Source organism: Xyrauchen texanus, chromosome 12 (genome assembly GCF_025860055.1).
Source record: "Xyrauchen texanus isolate HMW12.3.18 chromosome 12, RBS_HiC_50CHRs, whole genome shotgun sequence".
NCBI classification, from domain to species: domain Eukaryota; kingdom Metazoa; phylum Chordata; class Actinopteri; order Cypriniformes; family Catostomidae; genus Xyrauchen; species Xyrauchen texanus.
In genome coordinates this window covers 10665492-10690230 of record NC_068287.1, presented here as the reverse complement: position 1 = coordinate 10690230, position 24739 = coordinate 10665492, and the positions used below count along the sequence as shown (strand labels likewise).

Here is a 24739-nt window from a genome sequence, read left to right as displayed (position 1 = left end):
AAAAGGCGAGTTAAAGTTTGGGTGTTCTCTGAAACAGATGAGGATTTAAAGGTTAATGCTTTGTTGAGTTTTAAACCATAAAACCTAAAACCTACCTCCCTACCTTATACCTTGAACCTAAACCTAACCTATGTAATGCAAACATTTCATTCTGTCACCTTATAAGTCATCCACTGTAGTAAAATAGTTTTTATATGTGGAACAGGGTGAAATGTAAGTACGTATGAACTGATAATCTGCGCTTTTGCACGTGATGTGTGTAAAAGTGAATAAAAGTAATTGCTGCTATAGTGCCTAGCAACTGTTGCAATACAAACAAATATAAAAAAGAAATTGGCAAAATTTTAGGTATTATAACATGTTTCTGTGAGACCAAGTTGATTTTACCCAAAATTTGTGTGAGCTAGCCTATGTATCTTTGCTTACTTGAGAATCGTTTCATTAGCTTAGCAACATGCTAAAGTCAAACTCTATTAAAATCAATTGTGAGTTAAATCTCCTATGTGCTTCCTGTAATGAGCGGTATTTGTGTACCACGCAAAGTTTATACCTATGTAAAGCATTTCAAATCGGTCACTTTTGAGGTTCAATTTAAGTTAGGATGCTGTCTAAGGCACTAAACGTTAAGGCAGCTCACTAGGTTTTGGAGCATAGCATCATTTCATCATCATCTCATCATACCCTAGTTCTCCACTGACCTGGCCTCCTCCACCATCTTTTTTTTGTTCTTGCAGACGATGTCTGAGATGTAGGTTCCAGGTGTGCAGTTGAGTGAAGCGTACGTCACGTTACACACCGACAGGAAGTGGGGACGAAGTCGGCCTACACTTAGCTTTGCCATGTTGGTCAAGGATTGCCCCACACAGCACCCAAACAGGAAGCTACCCAGCTCCTTGTACAGGCAAGACACGTAGCAGTTCCGCACAAATGCTCGCGAGTGCACGCCTCTGAATCGCACCCGGTAACACTCCCCAACAGCAATCTGAGTTAGACAGTGTATACCGCTGAGGTTATTGCCATGCAAACACAGAGTTAAATACTACAAGGCCTATGAAGCATAATTTATGCTTTACTAATAGCCTTAAAGGTATAGTTTACCCCCAAAAAATTATTCTCTCATTATTTACTCTCCATTATGTTGTTCCAAGCCTGTATGCTGTTATGTTTATTCTGTGGAACACAAAAGTGGATATATTTGAATTGTTCCATTTCTCTTGCCATACAACAACAGTTCATAGTGAGCAGTGGCTGTCAAGTTGCAAAAAAATACTATAAAAGTATTTGTGCTATATCCTATGTCTTCTGAAGCCATATGAAAACTTTGTGTGAGGAACAGACTTAAATTTCTGTCATTATTCACTGATAATCTTCCCTCGTGTCCAGAATGAAAAAATGGTGCATCACGTTTGGTTACTACGCATGCGAGAACTAATGCCATTTTGGCATCAATCACATTGACGTGCCTTTTTTGTGAGCTTCGGCAGCTGGAAAGATTATCAGTGAATTACTCAAATTTTGAAAATTGTATTTGTTGTACTTTTCCAGAATATACATTTGCATTTATCTGTAACAAAAACACAAAAAAATACTTAAAATAATAATAAACAAATAATAATAATAACAACAATTCAAAAATAAAATGAAAATAAAATAGGAAGTGCAAGTTACAACAATAGTGTTATCACCCATAGACAAATAATGACTTAACTTTGGGTGTGTTCCTCACATAAAGCTGGTGGCTTCAAAGTAAATGATGGCTTCAAAAGACTTGGAATATACCATAGAGTCATGTGGACTACTTATATGGTGCTTTTTTTTTCTTTTTGGACAAGGTCAATATGAACGGTCATTGTATGGAAAGAGGTGTAAAGATTCTTTAAAAGAATAATCCTTTTGTATTACAAAAAAATAAATAAAAAAAAAATAAAAATATATATATATATATATGGAAGTTCCTTTCAATAATTCACTGCAAAACAATAGACATGCTCTCTTACACAAAATACAATTCTTTTCTTTAGGAAACTAGACGGGAAGAGTAGATCAATAGACTTTAGTAACCAGAGAACCCTGGGCTAATATTGCAATGGACAGGAAGTCTCTTAAGGCCCTTCTGCGAGTCATTCAATATCTTCTGTGTGTGTGTGTGTGTGTGTGTGTGTGTGTGTGTGTGTGTGTGTACTCACCGTAAGCCCTGTTATGATGATGCCCCCTGCTATAAGCATGCTATCAGAAATGGCCTCACTCTCTATATAAGGGTAGGTGATGCTGGAGTCCCCACAGAAGAAACCCCTCATATATGGAGTCACAGCTTTGAGCTCACAGGCGAAGAACGGAATGGAGGCTGTCAAGAGAGAGATAGATGGGTTAAGTGCCCATGTCGAAACTAACTGGAGAAATGTTCTTCTGTCTGTGTTTCTAAGGCACCACAAGATCAGACATAGATACATCTTAAGTGTCCTATTATGTGCAATTAGAAATACGATTGTGGATGAGATATTGAGACTGTCACTCTTGTCTTCCTGAAGGGAATCGAGATCAAGCCCAAGAAGCGACCTTCCATCCATGCATAACTCCAGGGTTTGAATGACAGCATGGATAGTGGAGGAATCTGGAGAAGAAAAGACCCTGAAAAATACAGGATTGAGGATAGAGGCTGTACGGTGGAGGATGGAAAATGTCTCTTGGGAATGCAGGATTATGGTTCACCGAGAATGCATGAAATATTTTCTCATTCAGGCAAACGCAAACAAAAAGACATCCCTTGCATCTGGATGGTTGTGTAGGACTTAGACAATATATTAGAAAGGACAATATTGTAGAAAGAAGTCCAGCACACTGTTGTAACTTGCAGGATTCCTTTTGGAATTCTTTTGGAATTCCTTAGAGGAAGGAATTTTACAAGCTATGATAGTGTGTGGGACTTTGAAGTAAATACACATTAATTAAACAACTATTAAATTAAAGATTAAAATCATTATTTCAGCAGGTGGTACCACACCTGGCCTACTTCCTGAATTTTCCAGGTAAGTGAACCAGGAACTCTCCAGGTCTGAATCAGTAAGCAAATAGGTGATTTCAAAATCAAAAACAGTTATCCTGGCCAGTAATGAATGTGCGCCGACACGCTGCACAGTAGTGCTTCCATGCGGGTTACCTGGCTTAGGACATTTACAGAACAAATCCCAAATCTTCCTTCTACCAACCATTTCCTGTCTCTTCTTCACCTTTATCTATCCCAATGAAGGCAATAAGCCCATCAAATCAACCTGGTTTGATTCAGTAGAATCACATTCCTGTACCTAAATATTTACCAAATTTTTATGTAACATGTTCAGTGTTTCCCCATGGATTTTTTTTAATTCAGCAGCGGTGCTGTTGTGCATGCGTCCCTGAGCCTGCAATGTCTGACCCGTATTTACGTGTGTTGGTGGAGGAATAGCTTAAAATGACATTAGAATCATTATAGATGGGTTATTCATGTGTGTTTATTTACTGGGACCTTTGAAGGGCTCTGGAAGCCCATATAACTGTAGTTATAACTGTCGAATAATATAATGCCTCAATGCAGAAAATGACTTTTTATTGCAAATAAATACAAATAGATAATATAAACCAGGGGCGATTATAGGGTTTCAAACTTAGGGGGGCTCAGCCCCTAAAAGATGTGTGCATTTAATGTATTCCACTCATAAATGGTGTTTTGTTTTTTAAACCGTTTTTACAACATTTAAGCTAGCCAGCTAATATTCATTCAGAATACTGTCACTCTTTAATAAACACTGAAGTTATAAATGTGGACAAACCATATATTATTGTAACTTTCTATTTATCGGCACTCTATTTCATCTGTCCTAATCATTCCATTTTGTTCTCCATTTATTAACACATATCTTTAAACAGGAATCAATAATTGTACAACTTCTATGTCTTTTATGTGTTTTGAGTGAGTCATTAAACCACTGAAGTGTCATTCACAACCAAAACAAATCTAATTGTACTTTATTAGATAACAAGATAACCGAAGTAAACAAATGACAAACCTCCTCCTCTCCATCAGTTAGTCAACAGATCCTGATCCTTCATTGTTCAGTAAAGGGGCTTATTATTTCAGTGGGTCCAACCAATGATATGCTCCTTCACAGCCCACTCGAAAGCTATTGGACTGGTCAGTCTTTACAAGCATGAAATGCCACCAAAGAATGAATGAGAGATATTAGTCAGTGTATGAAGTTGAACGAGAACGATTTGTTCACTTAAAAGATTAGTTAAAAAAGACTGATTCAGTCACGTATGAAACATCACTACTGAGCCAAGCTAACTGGTAACCAGCTAAGCGGCGCGCCACTGCTGCATGCATATTGGGAAAACACTGACATTGCACATATTGAAAGAAACATTAGAGGCACTACAGCTACTTCGATTCCCTTTTACACAAATCAGGAGTTAAAAAGCAGATTATCAGTTCTATCAATTATCATTATACACTTACTTTTTGCCCTGTTCCTCACACAATGCTATCTTCTGACATCAAAACACTTTACTATAGTCCATGACTTGAACAGCGACATTATAAAGTTTGCAATAACTAGCCAACTACATTTACAAGCTTGTTCAAGTGTGGTAAAATTGCACGGTAGCTCAATTGATATTGTGCTATTTTGCAAAAAAGTCGATTTTCATGAGATCAGGTTGCATAAAGTTCATTTCACTTCACATAAGAGTTCACTTGCTCATGTGATCCTTATTCTTCAATCTAAATTGACCCTATTTTTGCACCAGGATATTAGTATGGATATAGAAGTGGTGAGTGATTCAGCTGTTGTCTTCTCTCTTTCTCTCTCTCTCTTTCTCTCTCTTTCCCCCCAGGCCCGGGGCCCACACGGTCCCATGCCCTTGATCCGGTGCTCAGAGCATGAGAGTAATCATCAACCCTCCACACTCTGCCCCAGCTGGAACAAACCCAGCCACAAACACAGTCCCTGCCAGGGAATCTCTCAGTGTACGTGACTGCATGGATTTCAGGGCACACACACATGTTCATATAAGCACACACACACACTGCAGGGGGACCAAAAAAGCTCCGGAGATGGAAAGTGCAAAGTAGGTTGCCAATGGCTGAAATACATCAACAGAACAGCAAGTTCACTTTGACTTTCATCATCATTCATTAAAATCACTGTTAACTAGAGAGAGTAAGGGCATCTACAGTAAACTAAGGAGTTCAAATATACCTAGAGAGAGCTGTTAGCATTTAGTTCCCGGCACTTTTTTTGGCCAATCGCCTGAGCTGTAAATGCCATAACTAATTATTCTGGAACTGCAGAAAATGATATTTGGGAAATGCTGATTAGCTGATGGAACCACAAGAACGTGCACAGCCCCAAACCCTTCACATGTGACTATCCCGAGCTTTGACTGATCACACTCTGAATTTGGTAACAGTAGGTTGAAAGTTCAGCTGCTGAAATCAATTTGTGTTTACCAAAATTCGAACCAATGCCCCCAGTAGCCAAAGCTGGAAGTGTTGTTGAGGTGAAATATACACAGGGTGGCGCCAAAAGTACATTGTATTTTTTGTTATAAATGACATAATACAGTCAACAGGAATGCATATTTTATTAACCCTTACGAAAATCGAGAGTTCATGGCAAATTTGCGACAAACTTGCTGCAAATTCGCCACTGATCATTTTCACATGCAAATGAGCTTTGCGGCAAACGTGCGGCAAATTGTCCATTGTCCAAAGGTTTGCCGGAGGTTCACCACTACTAGCGAAGAGCTGCAAACTCCTGGCAAACATTTGCAGCGAATCAAACTCATTTGCATGTAAAAATAACGAGCGTCAAATTTGCTGCATGTTTGCGGCTAGTTTAGATTTTTTTCATGGGAACTCTACCCGCTAACTCAATCTCCAACCCTAAACCAAGTAAATATGTTATTTTAGAGCAAAAATGCAGTCTCAGAATAGCACTCGCCATTGTTTATGGGAATATGAATATTTCCTTGTTTCCACTGGGCCTGAACCCATTGTCCGAGGTTGGTAGCACAACAGGGAAAGGTAAACATGTTTGAATTGATGCAAAAATGTCTGTTGAGGGATGGCGTTAGGGCTGGGCAGAAAAGAAGCGTGATCCTCCTAATATGGCGTCTACATTAAACAGTTACCCAGAATTCAACACAGCGTGACATCAGCTTCACATTCTCTATAAAACGATATAGATATTTATAATAAAAAAAAACATATAAAAATAATTTCGATATCAGTGATAAACTTTTGAGTAATTTTCAATATTTAGCCTATGTTATACATCTAGGCGATCTGAGCAGGCAGGTCTCGCTAAAAATGCAAGCAGTTTTGGCAAAGTTACTAGACAATACTGATAAGCATAAACAAAATTTTGGGCTAAACTAAAACAGTGTATATCATTGATGGATGCTTTTCTAAGAAAAAGTGGAGGCCAAACAAAGATAAGGTAAGATGCAGTATGTAGAGGTGAAGACATATTGCTGGAGAGATAGCACAGACTTCCAAGTCAGCACACCCTCATCTCACCCCGGTCTCCATTTCACTGGTTCACTGTTTTTTGTTTTAACATTGAACATTTTGTCAGTAATTTCATTGGATAAACATTGCACTCACTCTCTATTATATGGTATGCTTGGGATTCTATCCATGCTTCAGGCAGGCCTTATACTACAGGTTCTTCATCAGGCTGGGCTGCATGTGTATTTGAGTGTAACTGAGACCTCAGTCATTAGCTGTTGCCCTAGTCACTATGCAGGATATGAAGGTCAGGTGACCAAGCGCCTGGTCCAGTCCATCAGGCTTTTTAACAGAGGTCTACAGTCAGTTCTCCTTCAACAAGTCAAGAGACTCCTTTAGAGCATTTTTAATCAAATTCATTCATTAAGTGATTATTAGTATGGACTGGGACTACAAAACTTGGCTTGGCTTGGCTGGGATCTATGCTGGCATAATACAAACTATAACCTTTTATATTGTCTAGATTAGCGATTCTCAGCTGGTGGGTTTTAAACAAACAAAGGGGTAAACAATTTTGGTACTGTGTTGGGTTACCACTTCATATCCAATATAAAATCTCCTCAAGCAAAACCATTGAACAACTGATCTAGCTCATACGTATTGATTTCTTTAATTTGTTTGAAATAGCTAGTCAGCACAATTACACTGAACAATAAACAATAAATATCTAATCATGTAAAATGTTTGGTTGGTTAAAAGGTAATAATGTAAAGAATGTATTTGTCTCCTCCACCAGGATACGCCACAGCATGACCACATGGGGAACTGGCGGATTAGTTCCCATATTCAGACCCAATGTGTTGAATTCCAGACATGTGCCACCATGTGGCAAATGGTTTAGGGTTGGGGTTATGGTTAGAAGTATACTAATCTAATTACTTAAATAATGCAAAAAATTCTAAACACTGTGTCTTTCATGTCATATCTATTTATAGAATTAAGTTCTTGTGCAGTGTAACTACAGCAACTGTAGTTCCAGCTTTGGCAACTGAGGGCAATATGATCACACAGGAAGCCAACATGGTGTTACTGAATGTTCCAGTACCTTGACATCATCTCACAAGCAGCATTTCCCATCAGACATTTTTGCATGAATTCAAATTAGATTTCCTTCTGTGGCGCTATTGATAGGGCATTCCGTCAGCAGCCGTTGAAACCAGGAAGTAATTGTGTTCACCTAATCAATGATTAAAACAATTCAGAGTTTACATTTTCCCTCTAAGATGAAATTTTTACTCAACTGACAGTTTGGTTTAGAGTTTGGGTTAGGCCAGGGTTTTTCAAAGTCAAATGACTACTGAATTGAATCTCTTCTTCAATGTCCATGTTTTTCACGTACTTCAGATATGTTAATTCAGCTGGCCACATCAATGGATTTTTTTTTACGTGTTATTTTTAATACAATTAATCGTACTGAATTAACGCATTAAATCGACAGCCCTAACATATACATCAATTATTTCATAAAAAATATTTACCACTCTCCACGCCTCCCCTGACATGCTCTAGTGACCCACTGGGGATGTGCTCCCCACACTTTGAAAACCCCTGGGTTAGGGTGTATGCATAATAAATGATGCATTCCTTTTCACTGTATTTCATTATTTACAACTAAAAACAACTCGATTTTGGCACCTCTCTCTCTGGACATCTGGAAACATTTTGGATGATAGGAAAGCTTACACCTATTTTAGCACACAAATCCTTCAACCTCCTGTCGTCGATTTTTCCACGGGATCAATCTGTCCACCACTGTGACTTAAAAGGGCTAGCCTAGCAATGTTTGTATTGCTTTGAAATCTTTTGATATTTACTTTGTACCTAAATTTGATTTCAATAGTTGACCCATTGGAAAATGTCCCACTTCTCCCTATGACCAGTCCATCCCTTGTGTTTAAATTGACCAACAACAGTTGATCTCTCAAAACTATATGCTGTCTGAGAGAAACAACCTCTTCTCAGTTTCTTGGCTTTGCCTGTGCCATGGTAAGAGTTTAGAAATAATCTTCCAGGTGTGCTAATTCCCTTATCACTGTGCGTTCAAACTTGGGGTGGGTTGGGAAACCAGTGGCGAGATACTGCCTTAAACTCAGCCTCCAACGCTTCAGTCGAACACACTTAACACACAGCGACCTTACAGGCCATGCTCAGGGTGGTCTATTAGCTCAGTCGAACACACTTAACACACAGTGACCTTACAGGCCATGCTCAGGGTGGTCTATTAGCTCACACCCCCAAAGGAAGCTTCTTATCACCAAAACTCCATGTTAGCCAGTGGCTAGCTGCTGTCAGCTGAGCTAATGATTAGCTAGATCAAGCATGGTAAACTGGTAACACGTACGCTTCTCTTGCAAACAGCAAGTTCAAGGGTTGAGAATTAGTACAACAATATCTGTCCTCGAAAGACACCATACATCATTCTAATGGGATTTCGGTTCTTAGCCTAGCGATTTGTTTTAATCATATCTTGTTCTATTTTAGAACAATCAGAAAGAAAACAAAGATGGAAATGAAGCTACAGACATCAGCTCAAAGTTAATAGTTTTGCAGAATTACCAAGACTTTTGATTCTTGTTTCACCAAGTTGCTCCTAACCCTTTAGGACATGGACCAAAACACCATTAAAGCATTATAAAATTAATCCCTGCACAGTTTTCTAAAAGATCTGAAGCTGTACGATAGCTTTGTGTGAGTCATTATTCACATTTACTTTCATTGGACATCTGATTCATTCATGGAACAAGGCCAAAAAAGCTGGTGTCAGAAAAATCTATGCCCTACTAGAGAATTGTGTAAAACACAGCAAAACAGTTCCATTAACCGGGACAATGTCAGGATCAGTGACCCACCCCAGCAAGCTTGCTTATCTAGAGGACATTGCTAATGGATCAAAGCGGTAATGCAATAGCCCATATCCACCATTCTCTTTACTTGCCATCTACAGTGTAACCTACACCCAGTCGATGGTATTGATTCGGGTACACTCTACATGCTGTTCCATTAACGCACTGGTGTGCAGATGGAGTTAGCAGGTCAACAGAATTCCATTAGTAGATCTAAAATGTCATGGCCCAGAACTAGTGGCTATGTTCAGAATGGAATCCTATCTTAATGTTACCTCTGTACTGAACAGTATTAAATGTGTACTGCCTACTATGTTTTATAAATATTAAGTGAAACAGAAGGCATTATTCCACGATAAAGCTTCAAAACCGTAGTATGCTACATTGTTACACACTACGTTTTTCATATTACCTCATCACATTATATAATGTTCAGTTCAGTAAGTGCCCATCCAGTGATAATCTTGGAAATAAAAACTGTTATTTTGCATGTTTAATCCCATTTGAATCCAGTACTTATAGCACTGTGGATTTCTAGAGAGTAAAATCTTGTTAAAACATTATTACACTCTCAGTGTTTTTCTTTTTATATTATTTGTTTACTGTCCAAAAGTGTAAGTACATGTATCACAGAAATGTTTTTATTTTTTCTGAAAGTCGAGGTGGAAATGACAGTGATGGAAATTAAAATGTGTACATTTTTAAATAAATTGTCAGACTCTTTGGACTTGCTAAAGCCATTGTCACACTAGCCCGTTTTTGAGTGGTTTTCAGATGTTGGCTTTATTAACATAATCACCAGTCAGACGGAGGAAGACGATGTGTGTATTAGCGTCTGGTAGTGGGATGTCGTTAATCACTTGACCATCAGGGCTCCCTGCTGAGTTAATTGTTCCAACAATGGGAAAAAGGATCCAACATGTCAGAAAAAATCACTCTGTTGTCGAGGCAGACTCTTGTGTTCTCCTAATGTGACCAATGAACTTCTTCTTGTACTGAAGCAATGACAAGACATCAAGCTGATCTGAACATTTTCATTGCACTTACAGTACTGTATATCATCACAAATGATTGTAATCCATATGATTCTGTCACCAAGTTTTTTCCTGTGTTTTTCCCAAAAAAAATGACTAATGAAATCAGAACGCGGATGCACATCCGCGTTCTACAGAAAGTCTAGAGGGAATAAATAGATAATCACACAATTTCACAAGGTAAGATTCCTCCATGAATTGCTTCCTATTTCACTCTTTTACAATTGTTTATGCTCACGCAGTACTTCTGTTGTCATTTCGGTGAGCTCAACATGACGGAATCAGAAAGAGGGAGTTTGTGTGCCACTCCACCACTGTTTTGTATCGGTAAGTGTGTCACACCGACTGAAGACAGTGAGAGCTCAGCAAAGCAGTCTGCATGTGTGACACCCTCGAGCATAACAAGTCGTTTTGAGTCTGCTGGTGTGGCACCAAAATTAGTAAGGTATAGCATATATTAGTATGCTATTCCGAATACAGCTCCTGACATAAAAAAAACAAACACAGACCGTATTTCAGCCCTTACAGCGAAGCACACCACAACCTGGCCTTAATCAAACGTAAATCAAACACACTACACATAGTAGACAGCAGTGCGCATGAGTCCAAAGGAGTACTGCGGGGCCACTTCAACCGCAGCTACACTCTCACTCTTTTGGCCCGACGTAAAGTGCTTCACAACAAACCTCCAAACCAATGACTGGCCGCACATATTCTGTCAAGCAGTTGTTAGCAAACTGCAGCACCTGGCACGAGGACAGAATACAGAGAAGACAGATGGAGATAATGAGCCATAGGAGAAAGGAGATAAACAATGTACATGGCCATGTAGTTGCACAATGAACATGTTCTCAGTCAGGGCCATGATTCAGTCAGACAGAACATTATGAGAGGCAATTCGTGCTTCGCTCAGAGAAACTACTCTGGTTCTAATTTACACTTCAGAGAACCTCAGCCCACAATGAGCTCACCGTGAAAGAATAACAATAAAATAAGAGGGACTAAGAAAGGAGAAAACAGCAAGAGAGGAATTGGACAAGAGTACGCAAAACTAGCAGTGGCGCATATACAATTTTTGTGTATAGATCATTTTAAGGAATAGTTTACCCAAAAAGCAACTACTGTCATTATTGACTTACTCCAATGTCTTTAATGAGATTATATGACTTGTGCACTATATTCCAAGTCTTTTAAAATCATTAGCTCATTGTGTGAGGAAAACTGGTTCTTATTCATCCAGGCTTGCCAATCTTATCCAAGGACATATATGTGGATTCATCCCTCACAGCAGTAACTATTTATTTGGCATTCCTCCACCTTTATAATTCATGACACCTATGCAAATTATTATAAATAAAAAAAATTATTCATTAGTCAGATAGTCCAGGGTGATCTCTGAGCTTTTTGTGCTAGCACATTTTTGTTGAGTTTTGTTTTTATTTAATATACAGTTACAGTAGGTGCAATTATTGGATTGCATTTATGCCTCTAAAAAGTCTTTGAAAAGCAATTAAAAAGTATGTAAACGCCTTTTTGCGTACAGGCAACAGACTGCAGAGGGCAGTAAATGCAATCAATATTGCATTTCTTATTTCCAAATACTTATTCCTCAAAAAAAAGAATCATTAATGGAACCGTTAAAGAATCGGAATTGTTAAATTCCTTACGATTCCCATCCCTAGTCATTATTCACTTTTATACTCCATTCCACCGAAGTTCTGAAATATCTTTTACAATCATGTTTAGATTCAAATATGGTGGCAAAACACTATCGTTCGTAACCAAACATGACATGCCATTTTAAAAATGTGGGATGGACAATAAGATTTGAGAACTCATCGTATATAGCTATCGAATGTCTGGATAAGACTCGAAATATAGAGCATGAGACATACAGACCACTTTTATGGAGCTTTTATGATCTTTTTTGGCCCTTTTTGGTGGTCATTAAATTGAAAACTTTTGAATATTCTCCTTTCCCATTCCACTGAAAAATTACTGTTTGGAATGAAATGAGTAAACAATGACAAAATGTATATTTGTTGGGTGAACCATTCGTTATATAATAATCAATAATAAACAAATGTGTAAATCTTCTATAAATCCTTAACGATTGAGGGGATGGAGAAGAAAACAGGAAAATTAATCAGTGTGTGAGAGGTGAGCGAGAGAAAGAGAGAGGGACCGAGCAACCAGACGGAGGCGATTAGCGGTGGTTCTGGAATGTGAGGTCAGAAAACGAAGCTCAACGGAGACCTCCATTGTAAACTGGGACCCTCCGCATCATAACAATACACACACACACACCTCATTACAACAGTATACGATTATTACCCCAAATGTCCACACAAACACCTCATCACCACCAGCCCCTACCCAAACCTTATACAACACCTCAACAAACAGAAAAAACACCCTGCTGACAAATTTCACCATCAAAGTCACAACACCAGAAAACACACTGGGGGCAAACTGCACTAGCACACTGATACACAAACACCTCTCAAAACCACAGCCACCACAGAGTCAATATATATCCGCACAAAGTCCACATGAACGTAAACACCACACAAATGCAGACTAAACAAACCGTGTGACCCCAGACGCCCTTGTACTATACAAACTATGAGTAATGGAAACACAAGCAGGTAGACTAGACAGTCTACTGTCTGCACGAAATGACAAATGTACAAAAACGAAGATGGCCGATGTATGTACGCAAAAGTTAAAAATTAAACTGGAAATGTAATGTGAAAAATATGAGATAGTAATTACCTGTGGCTATCAAAGGAGATGTAATCATAAATGGATTGTTCTAACTCTGAATTCTGATTGTCTCTGCATTGCAGTGATATTACCATGAGTACGTGGGCATTAAGCACAATGCTTCATGTCAAACCTAAGACCACCCCTGTGGTAAAATGGCTTAAACATTAGCATTTTGGGGCTTGTTGCTTTAGTTTCATCTTGATAAATCTCTGATTTTGTCTATCTTTTGTTTCCGGTGTCTTTCCATCAGACAAAGAGAGCCAGGTGTACACATGTTTGCTCTCTGACACACACATATACACACACAAACTGATAAGACAGAGCAGTACAGATGATATAGCCTCTGGCAGTGTTTTGGACCATAGGACCTTCATCCACTAAACTCCTAATTAAAGCTATTGTCTGGGAGAGAGTCTGTTTGGGTAGACGGGCAGAGCTGATCTCTGTGAAGAGAGAGATAGCTCAAGGGGTGACATTACTCTTCCTGTTGTTGCCTGGTGTTCTGTTGTGTCTACCCCGATGAGCTCACACTAAAGACAAATCACACCAAGAACAAAGACATAGGCCTGGAGATAGACAGGAACCACACACAATCACAGATACAAGCACCAACATATAACAAAACTACTGCATACACACACTTACAAATAAATGTTTTAGAACGGGTTTTACAGCCTGATGCCATTTTAAGCTCCTATGATGCCATAAGCCCTGTTACGCCATAGGAAAACCTTTCTTAGTCATATGATACGATAAGAGAATCTTTCTAAAGGTCAATTTAGGCCACATTCACATTAAAATGTTTTTTAATTCGAAAATGCATTGAGTGTTTTAATGTTTATGGATTGACCCCATTGACAATGGAAGTCAATGGGGTCAATCCATAAACATTAAAATACTCACAGTTTCAAAACTACAGTTTAAAAAATACGTAAACAATATGAATGTTATCATGATTTTAGTGTGATAAAATCACTTACTTACATTTTCCGTGTAAAGTTATAAATTTGACAACTTTGTTGCCATGACGACGTAATGCTATACTCCATAGAACTTCAAACGACTGTAAAAACGATTATTTAAATGATCTTAGATATTTAAATTATAAATGAGTTTTAACAGAAGCACAGATGCAAATGGTTTTATAAATTTATAAGCTTCCTATTTTGCCTTTAATCTCCTGAGAGCGTGACTACTGTGTACATTTTCCATTTCCATGTTCAATTTGTAACTAGAAGCACCGAAAAATCATGCAATCATGCGCAATATACGTATAGGGAGCGGTGGTACTGTGTAAACATTACTGTACATTGTGTATAGCAGTGTGCCGTTTCACGATAAATCACACAAATAAAAACAAAACTGTATATCAGATAAAACTAGAGAAACTATAGATAACAGGTTTTAACGTAAAAACGTAATTAAGTTTCTAAGCAGATTTAGTATTATTGTCGTTTCTCCAAAAGACAAACTCTGCTGTGATTTGTGACATGTTGTTTTGTCACATGACTCTGAAGTTTAACCATTTACTGACAGCCCAGAGTCTCCCGAACCGAGATCAGTCTGTTTAAATTAAATTATGCATTGCGTATAGCGAAGCACCATGTGTATGCAGGGTCGTACAAGGTTAAACCCTCCAAAAATGTTCCCCGTTCACTTCCATTGTAAGTGCCTCACTGTAATCTTGATTTTTTTTTTGTGATCAACATTTTTATTTTCTGGGGGGGTTTACAGACATCTCCAAAATCATATGTGACTATATAAGGAGAAAAAATAAATAAATAAATAACTAAAGGATAAGAAAAGAAAAAGAAAAACATCACAGTGGTAATGATTGGATGAATGAGACAATACATTATGATAAGACAATACATAAAACAACAGAAATATGTACGGCAGGTATAGTTCACAACAAAGATTGCCTAGCTGTTGTCCCTGGACCAAGAGATTATCCTAGATAAGAAAGAGTTCCAAGCTTGTACAGTCGCTGGTCGCGCCTTATTGAGTCGTGCAGTTGTATATTCAAGGTTGACAATGTTGACAAGGCTATGGATCCAGAATGATTCCATACACATATCCGGAAAGAACCAGTTTTTCGAAATTGTTTTCTTTGCAGAGGTAAACCCTGCGAATAACATTTTGAACTGAATTTGCTTAAGATTTATATCAGAATTATCATTAAGGAGACAGAAACCAGGATTAGGCACATAAAAAATGTCAAGTATACCCGCTAAAGATGAGTTTACATGCAACCAGAACTTAGAGATAACTGGACAATCCCAAAACATGTGTATAAACATTCCAGGTGAAGCAGTGTTACATATATGACAATTGTGAGTAGGTTGTAATTTCTTCTGGAATCTCTTATAAGGTGTGATGTAGGCTCTATGTATTGTTTTGAAGTGAATTAGTTGGTGAGCTAAGTTCTTAGAGGTCCTACTTAGATTGTACCATATTCTCTCCCAATCTAGGTTTATATTTAAACTCCCCAACTCCCTGTTCCATATGGACTCAATTGGTAAAGCCTTGGCACTATGCTGAATCAGTGCACTATATATTAAAGAGACAGAAGGTCTGCCCAGTAATGGTGCAGTCCATTGCAACATGGGATGTGAGGGGAGAGGAGAATTCCAGGGAACCCAATACGTTTTTAATGCTGATCTTAGCTGAAAGTAAACAAAATAAGAGGACCCAGGAAGATAAAAGCGTGATCTTAAATCTTGAATGGAGCAGAGACCTTGAGTATCATATATATCACCTAATGTATTCACCCCAAGGGATGACCAAGATGGCTGATTAAATGGTTTGTTGCCACATAATAATCTCTGGTTATGCCATAGTGGCGTGTTCCGACAGAATTTAGGTGGGCCGCCCATCCACCGTTCTGCTTTCTTCCACACTTGTATAGAGTTAGCAATGATGGGCCCAAAATTCTCTTTTATTGTTTTGTTTGTTACACTAGAGAATAGGATGTCTTGCAGTTTGTGTGGTAATATTGTAGCAGATTCAATCAATCTCCATGCTGTGGTTGACTGTGGGTCTACCCATGAGCTGAGTGCTCTGATCTGAAATGACCAATAATAAAGTTCAACGTTTGGTACTGCCAGACCACCCAGCAGTTTGGGTCGTTGCAGTGTATTCAAACGAACCCTGGGCCTTCTACCATCCCAAATAAAACCGGAAATCATAGAGTGAATGTCTTTAAAGTAATTTGGAGGGGGGCAGAGTGGTAACATAAAGAAAAGGAAATTAAAACGGGGCAATATGTTCATTTTGACTGTATTAATTCTACCTTGAAGAGACGTTTTTAGATTCCTCCATCTATGAATGTCTGATTTTATTTTGCTTAACATAGTGTTGAAGCGATCTCTGGTAATTTTATGTATGTTTTTATAGATCGTAATGCCCAGATATGTAAAAGAGCTTTTGGTCTGAATATAGCTAGGAATAGGAACACTTGTGTGTATATTATTTAGAGGCATGAGTGCCGATTTTGTCCAATTAATTTTGTAGCCTGACAGGCTGCTAAAATTATCAAATTCTTTAATAACTGGGTGAATAGAGGTGTCAAAGTTATCTAAGAACAAAATTATATCATCCGCGTACAGAGATATAATATGATTATGATGACCAATTTCCATAGGGGAAGCTGTAGATTGCCTGATGGCTTGTGCTAGAGGTTCAAGAGAAAGACAAAATAAAAGTGGCGAGAGTGGACACCCCTGTCTTGTACCACGCTGCAGGGTAAAAGGAGAAGAGATTATGTCACCTGTTAGAACACTTGCTAAAGGTGAGTGGTATAGCGCCTTGATCATTGCTATGAAATTATTCCTGAAACCGAAACATTGTAGGAATGCCCACATATATTTCCACTCTATCCTATCGAAGGCTTTCTCTGCGTCCAATGAAAACACAGCACAAGGATTTGGGTGTGTCTCTGCCACCTCTATAATGTGTAGCAGCCTTCTCATGTTATCAGATGCATAGCGTCCCTTGATAAAGCCTGTTTGGTCTTCATTGACTAGAGATTGAATAACTTTTTCCAGGCGCAGAGCGAGTACTTTGGCATATATCTTCAGATCACTTGTAAGTAAAGATATTGGTCTAAAGCTAGAACACTCAAAAGGATCTTTTCCCTTTTTCAAGAGTAAGGTGATGAGTGCTGTTTTTTGGTCTCTATGGAAGGTCCCACTTTGGATTGCAAAATTAAACGAATCCAGCATGAGTGTGCCAACCATGTCCCATAGTTCTAAATAAAGCTCTGGAGGGAGGCCATCCAAGCCAGGTGATTTGCCTTTGTTGAGACATTTCAGCAGCTTTATGTAGTTCGGTCCAGCTCTAATACAGCTTCCAGATCATCATGATCAGTTTGCTTGAGGCAGGGAAGCTCTAGTTTGTCAAGAAAATGTTTACTGGTAGCATCGTCATAAGAAATCTCTGATTTGTATAAGTTTTCATAAAATTTTAAGAATGTATTATTAATGGCTTGCGGATTGGTAGTAATTTTGCCCTCAGGTGTATTTATTGCTGGGATGTGAGCTTTTGTTTCACGTTCCTTAAGCATAAGAGCGAGTAGGTGACTGGGCCTCTCTGCTTCAAAATAGTACTTTTGTCTGGTTCTATGCAAGATAAATTCCGCCTTTGATACGGCCAGTGTCTTGTATTCATCTTTCAAAGATGCCAGCAATTTAGACTGATCATCTGAGAAGCTATGTTTTTGCAAATTCTCTAATGATTCTATTTTGTTTTCAAGATTTGTGATCTGGGAAACTTTTGTTTTAGCTAAAGTTGAGGAGAATGAAATACAGAAACCACGTAAGAAACACTTTGTAACCTCCCATAGAACTTGTGGATTAGGACAATCCTTTGTGTTAATATCTAAAAAATCTTTTAATTGTGCTTTGAGTGAACTAAGAAATCCAGCATTAGTTAGTAAAGATGTGTTTAAACGCCACCTGGGGGCCTTGGACTTGATGTTGGGCAGATCGATGTTGCATATAAGTGCGGAGTGATCAGATAGTAGAATTGGTAAAATAGTAATGGACGTATGTCCTGCAATTAGGGTTGGGCTAAGAAAAATGTATTGGAGAAAAATGTGTAATCTCTAGAAGTAATGTTCTGTATACGCCAATCATCCACAAGATTTAAATCTTTGGGAAGTGTATTCAATAAGGTAGATGAAGGATTGGCCATTATATCTGAATTAGATTTATCAAGAGACGGATTAAGGACTGCATTGAAGTCACCTCCCACCACTAAAGAACAAACATTTTGTTCTAACAATGTGTTCCCTATGTAAGAAAAAAAAACTCTGTCAGGCTCATTTGGGCAGTATATGGACGTGAAAGCTAATTTATGATTGAGTATACAGACCCGGGCAAAAGCAAGTCTTCCATTCTCATCATTTCCAGTAACATTTACATTGCATGATATTTTCCGGTTAAGAAGGATGCATACTCCCTTGGTTTTATTTAGGGCGCACGATGATGCAATTAATCTATAATGTTTATTTTGAAATCGTGCCACGTCACATTGTTTTAGGTGTGTTTCTTGAATAAGGGCGATGTCTACCTTTTTACGATATAGATACTCAAGAACACGAGTGCGTTTGATAGGGGAGTTTAGGCCATTCACATTGAGTGATAATACATTCAATGACTGCATCGACATATTATATCGCTAAGATCTGTCTTAAAATATGAGCGTGTTAGTATATAACAGAAGCGTGTAAACATCCTGCCAATTATCGTACAGATGTCCCACTGCTGATGTTCTGTCAAAGAGTAGGAATATGTCTGTGGGGGGGGGGGGGAACTATATACAAAAACAAACACAGACCGCACGGGCAAAAAGCCGTAGGTCTGTAAGAACATAAACATTGTCTGATACGTGACCAATACAGCCCAACGCTATAGTATCAGATAAACCCACACAATCGTAACACATTAAATGAATACATTCGTCACCTCTCGAACTGGTAAAGCAAGGTTAAATTAGCATACTAACTTTAGATCATTTCTAAAAAACAATATTGTCAGAAGACGTAGTCTATCTACACTTACATTCCAAAATGCCTTGAGGTGAGGATCCTAAGATTGACCATGCAAGATAACTTGTTAGGTGATCTGAGTTCATTCCTCCATGTCCACTAAATTGCCTTCTCTAGTGCGAGGAGGATCCCCATCGTTCTTTTCTTTGGTCGGGTTTGAGGCTGCGTCAGTAACACCACCGTCGCGCCGTACCGGTGTAGAAGTGGACCTCCGTGGAAGAGAGTTGTTAAAATCTTCGGCGGCCTGGGGGAAGTCGAACATCTTCCTCTCGCCTTTATACTGCAGTTTAATCCGCGCAGGATAAATGAGGAATGGCTCCAGGCCCATGTCTTTAGCCTTCTTCATGGTAGAACTGAAGCTCTTTCTCTTTGCTGTTGTCGCTGGACTGTAGTCGGGAAAGAACAGAATAGTGCCGGCTGTTGGCGCCGAAGTATGAGCAGGAGGCGTGAGCAGGTGAGCGGATGCTTGGCGTGGCGAGTGGCTCCATTGGCTGCGTATTTCACTGGATAAACTTGACGTGCACCATTCAGGATAGCCGTTCTGTCTTGCCAACGCAGTAATCTGAAGATAAGGGTGCACGGCTTGTTGGATTTAGCCTCTCCTCCATCATACACACGATGTGCCCGTTCGATGTCAATGTCTCGGCCCACCAATGAGGGGATCCACCTGGGAAGATTTTCTTTCAGGTAGCCGATTGCATCCGAACCCTCCAAAGCTTCTGGTAAGCCAACCAGCCTTACATTATTCCTTCATCCCCTGTCCTCCAGGTCTGTCAACTTTGTGGTGAGCTGGTCCAGCTGGGTCTTTAGTTCGATAACCGATCGCCTGTCCTCTCGTGCAGCCGTCTGAACTCTGAGTCCACTCGGTCTTGAATCCGTTTAGTGGATTTGGCTACATTCTCAAGTTCACTGCTGATCTCCTTTACGGTTTCATTAGTCTTTTGGATTTTGGTTCGTAAATCACGTAGTGCTGGGACCAGGATAGAGTCCACAGCTTCCCTGACAGCGGAAGCTACGACCACATCTAGACCACGTTGTTGTTCTTGAAGGGCTAGCTTTATGCCATTAGCAATAGCTGCATCGAGTTCTTCCTTGGAAATGGCAGAATCCTTGAATTTTTTCTTCATAGGCGATTGTTCATTTTCCCTTTTCCGTGCTTCTTTGGCTGGGGAAGGATTCATGATGAGATAGGTGTTGAAGTATTTAAAGTATGTGATAGGATAATTGAAAAAATAAGATTATGCGAGCAGAGCTGAAAACTATGCTGGCATCGCTGTCGATGGGTCACGTGATCCCGATTTTTTGATTTTGAACCTAAGGTGCTGAACCAAAGATCTGCTAAATATTTTTTTTTTAAAAGTGCACATTTACTGAGGTTAACATTACTGCATTTCTATGAAACATGGCCAACTCTTCGCATAATCTCTTCAAGCATTCCCAAACCACCAACAAAACCTTCACACCTAAAAATACATGAACATGACTGACATTGAGGTGATGGAAAGCAGTAGCAGAGGGAGAGATGAGTTGGAGCTTGCTTGCATTTAACAGCATCGCTCCCTGCCCACCGCTGGCAGTGGCGGTCTCTAGTGTTACTGTATCCCAGTTCAGACATGAATCCTCAGGCTGGGGGTTTTGCTTTGCCTCATCATGCAACACACTGTATACAGGAGACAGCTGAGTGGGTCTAGATTGCTTCCAGATTCTTTAAGTGTGTGTGTGTGTGTGTGTGTATGTGTGTTTAGGAATGGGGCTTTGTTGAAACAGGTCATGGGTGAAATAGCTTGACAAACGCTAATGCCTTATACAGTCATCTGGGGGGGTGTCAGTTGAAGGACTCATTAGTTTACACTTTCATCTTATACTGTTGATTCAGCCAAATAATTTGTCTCCTATCCCAGTTTCTTTTGGAACTGTGGAGGAGTTTTTGAGTTCTTAAACTTATATAGATCAAGCTTTTATCTCATAAGATCAAGGAAAACCGGAGTTCTTGTGATATGACCCCTTTATAAACAGAAAGGACAGACAGGAACAGACACGGCTGCATTTTTTCTGTTCGTAATTTCCAGTACTGCTAACTGCCACTCATTTGCTCCTCTCTCGCAAATATCAGTGTAATCCTCTAATTTGTTGTGTCTCTCGGCGAGATTCACTGTGGCTTCTTTTCACTCATAAAGGAGATGGGCTGCTGTCATAGATATCACTGAGCACTATGCTTTAACCTCTGACCTTTCACCAGATCCATAACAACAGTATTAAACCTCACTCTCTCTGTCTCTGATGGCCCTGGGCGCTTTCCTCATTTAGAGCTGTAACTCTGTGTACAGGAGAGAGTTGGCAGGCTCCGGCAGGGTTGAGTAGCTTAGAGCAAGTCTGGTGCTGGACTAATGCACTTTAGCCAGAGGGAGAACACAGAGAGATAATGTTAGTGTGGTCTCCATGCTCATTTATAAAAATTAGAGTATACAGAAAAACTAAACTTGCTCTAACACAATGATTATTTGGTAAGAAAAAGGTGTAGAAGCTTGTGTTAAAACATCCTATAGAGTATGATGAATCTGAGTATATACAGTATGCCTCTTACAATGCCTCTTTGCAGAATTATATATATGGGGCTCTACTTTCTTCTATCCCACCTTAATATGTATAGACAACTATTAGTAAGCCATTCGTTGGTTAATTTTCTCAAAAACTGTAAACACTGTGTCTCTGTGGCTCTATCTAAATTCCTGTGTTTGTTCTGAGTGAACCGCTTAGACCCGCTCCAACAACGTTCCTCTGTCAATGCCGGGATTTGGGGTTGGGACTATCTGACTGTGTGAACAACTGCAGATGAGGGGCGTATTCAGAAAGCTGTTTTAAAAACATTGTTTAGTTTTGCAATTCCGTTCGGTGCCACTAGTGGTGCAGAAATTACATACTTCAGCTTTACATTTTCTCCCAAACAGATGAGGCTTTTAGAGTGCATACTGTTTCGAGTTATAAATCAACAAAATCTACCTCCCTTAACCTTAAACCTAAACCTAAATGCCCGGGTATACTTCACTTCCTGCCCGGGCAACCATGTTGCCTTTCAAAGTATACTTTTCTGCCCACCACAACTGCTATGTGGTATTCTTTTAGTACAGTACATGGTAGGCACATGCGTCGATGATGCACACAGACGAGGACTGCGTCTGTGGGTCAAGAAAAGCTGTGCCGCACTTGGTCAGGCCGCACGGACTGTGTTCAAGACGAAATGTGCATCACACAGACTGTGTATGGAGCGATCAGCATCGCAGACAACCGAAGTGTACTTTGGCCTTAACCCAGACATGGCCAAATTACGGCCTACGGGCAGGATCCAGACCTCCACATGGTATAATCTTGCCCGCGGCTCATTTATCCTAAAAGTGTTTTTTTGGGGGGATATTTCAGTTATGTTGCATTGGGACCTAACGCACCTCCACAAGCATTTAACATGTTCAGTGTTGCCAGGTAATAGATGCAAACCCTCCAAATAGAGATTTATACGTGCTAAAATTGGAAATATACCTCCTAATGTTATGTTTAATTTGTGCAGTCTGGCAACCTTGCATGTGAGTGCGCTCTTTCTAGCTCTCGCTTTCCCCTTTGAACAAACTTAGCGATCTCTAGTATGACATTCTGCTGAAGGAAAAGTGTGATACGGCCACTCCGTGTCTATTCTTGAGGCTGTTTGGTGCTACTATGCGAGCAAACCTTCTTAGTGATGAATGTGAAAAAAATCCAAACATTGATCTCGGCACCACTGACATGGGGAGGGGTAATAATTGACAGGCTGAGCAAAAACAAATATATATATATATATATATATATATATATATATATATATATATATATATATATATTTATTTATTTTATTTTATTTTATTTTTTTGTCGTTTAAACATATTGAAGTCCCTCACGCCTGTATGTTAATCTTACTCTTGCAGTAATCATGTATCATAGTCATGCACCCTTTTTTATTCAGTTGTGTGCTGAATGGAACAAACACACACACACACACACACAGTTTTTGTATGGTCTAATCAATGCTTTACTCTTCTGCCATAATAATGTAATTCATTTTAATTATCAGAATGATTATATTTATTATATTTTATTTAGAATTATTTATTTGCCTCTTTAATCATTGTATATTGAATAATTCTAATTTGGGGGCCTTTTGTGGAAAGAATGAATGTATGTGATTAAATACAATACATTAGATAATTAATTGGCATGTCATGTAATTCATTAGATTCAACTTTTAAAGATTGCCAGCCCTATTACAAACGTACATTTATAAATCTATATAAATACATTAAATATATAAATCCTAAATACATATATGTAAATCTAAACATTCAAAAGTAAATCTGAAAATATATAGTCTATGATATGTATATAATGTATATAGATATTATACAAATGTGTTATAAAAATATTAACTATATACTCAGATTTACAGTTTTAGATTTAGATTTACTAATATACAGTATATTCAGAAATATATTTATATATTAGAATTTATGACTGTATATTTAGATTTAGATGTATAGGTAGTTAAAGCCTAACATGTCTATAATCCTTTTATTTTATTTCTATTTATTTTTAAGATTTTAGGTTCAAATGTATGTAAATGTATAAGATAAATTGTATATTTATGGTCCTGTAACTGGTCACCATTTCTATTAAGCTTTTCACCATTTTTTTGGCTTTATTAGTTCACAAATATTCCATCTAGTCTCTCAATTATTACAAAAATATGGTTATAAAAACTGCATGCAAAATAATTTGTTTTGAGATTAGAAATCCAGGCCCGGTGCATTTATCAACACGATGAAGCAGAGAGCATGTGCTCGTGAGCGGGCCTGAATGTGCTTCTGCCCACATCACTGACATGCTGCAGCATGCTGCAGTCTCACTGTCTCACTTGACAGCTTTCACTGCCAACTGAATAGAAACACAAACAGACACCTTCCACACAAACACAAACACACACACACTTACTCGCCTCACACTGCAGTACACTCCAGTGGGTCCTTTGTTAGAGCACCTCTGATTCAACGCAGCATTTTATGGCATGGCGGAAAAGAAAGGTGAAGGACAGAGATAAACAGCGAGAGCAGGTTTCATTCAGGTCCAGTATCACTCCATCTTAGAACGCCCTCGATAAATGCTTTACTCTTTCAATAACATTTTAACATACACACACACACTGCTGTGTTTATGCGTTCTCCTTTGATGTCTCAATAATTTCCTTTTGATCAGATCTGTGGGTGTCTTAGGGGGCTTTCACACTAGCACTTTTGGTGCGCAACCCGGTTCGAATGACGTCAGAGTTCGGTTCGTTTGGATGATGTGAACGCTGTCTTCCGAACTCGGGTGCGCTCCCGCGAACCGTACTCGGATCCGCTTAAAAAGGTGGTCTGGGGTACGGTTCATGTGAACTCCAGTGCGGTTCGCTGCTGATATGAACGCAATCGAACCAAAC

The 24739-nt window shown here is 39.0% G+C and overlaps 1 protein-coding gene across 1 annotated transcript in view; it reads right to left on the bottom strand.

Annotated features, from left to right (window-relative positions):
• LOC127653241 (phospholipid phosphatase 3-like) overlaps positions 1-24739 on the bottom strand; it is a 46931-nt gene that overhangs the window by 8472 nt on the left and 13720 nt on the right. Inside the window, exons 2-3 of the mRNA XM_052139857.1 lie at positions 2187-2344; positions 699-982 (exon numbers count right to left, since the gene is read on the bottom strand). Of these exons, the coding sequence (XP_051995817.1) occupies positions 699-982; positions 2187-2344 (442 nt within the window). The remainder of the gene's footprint in view (positions 1-698; positions 983-2186; positions 2345-24739) is intronic.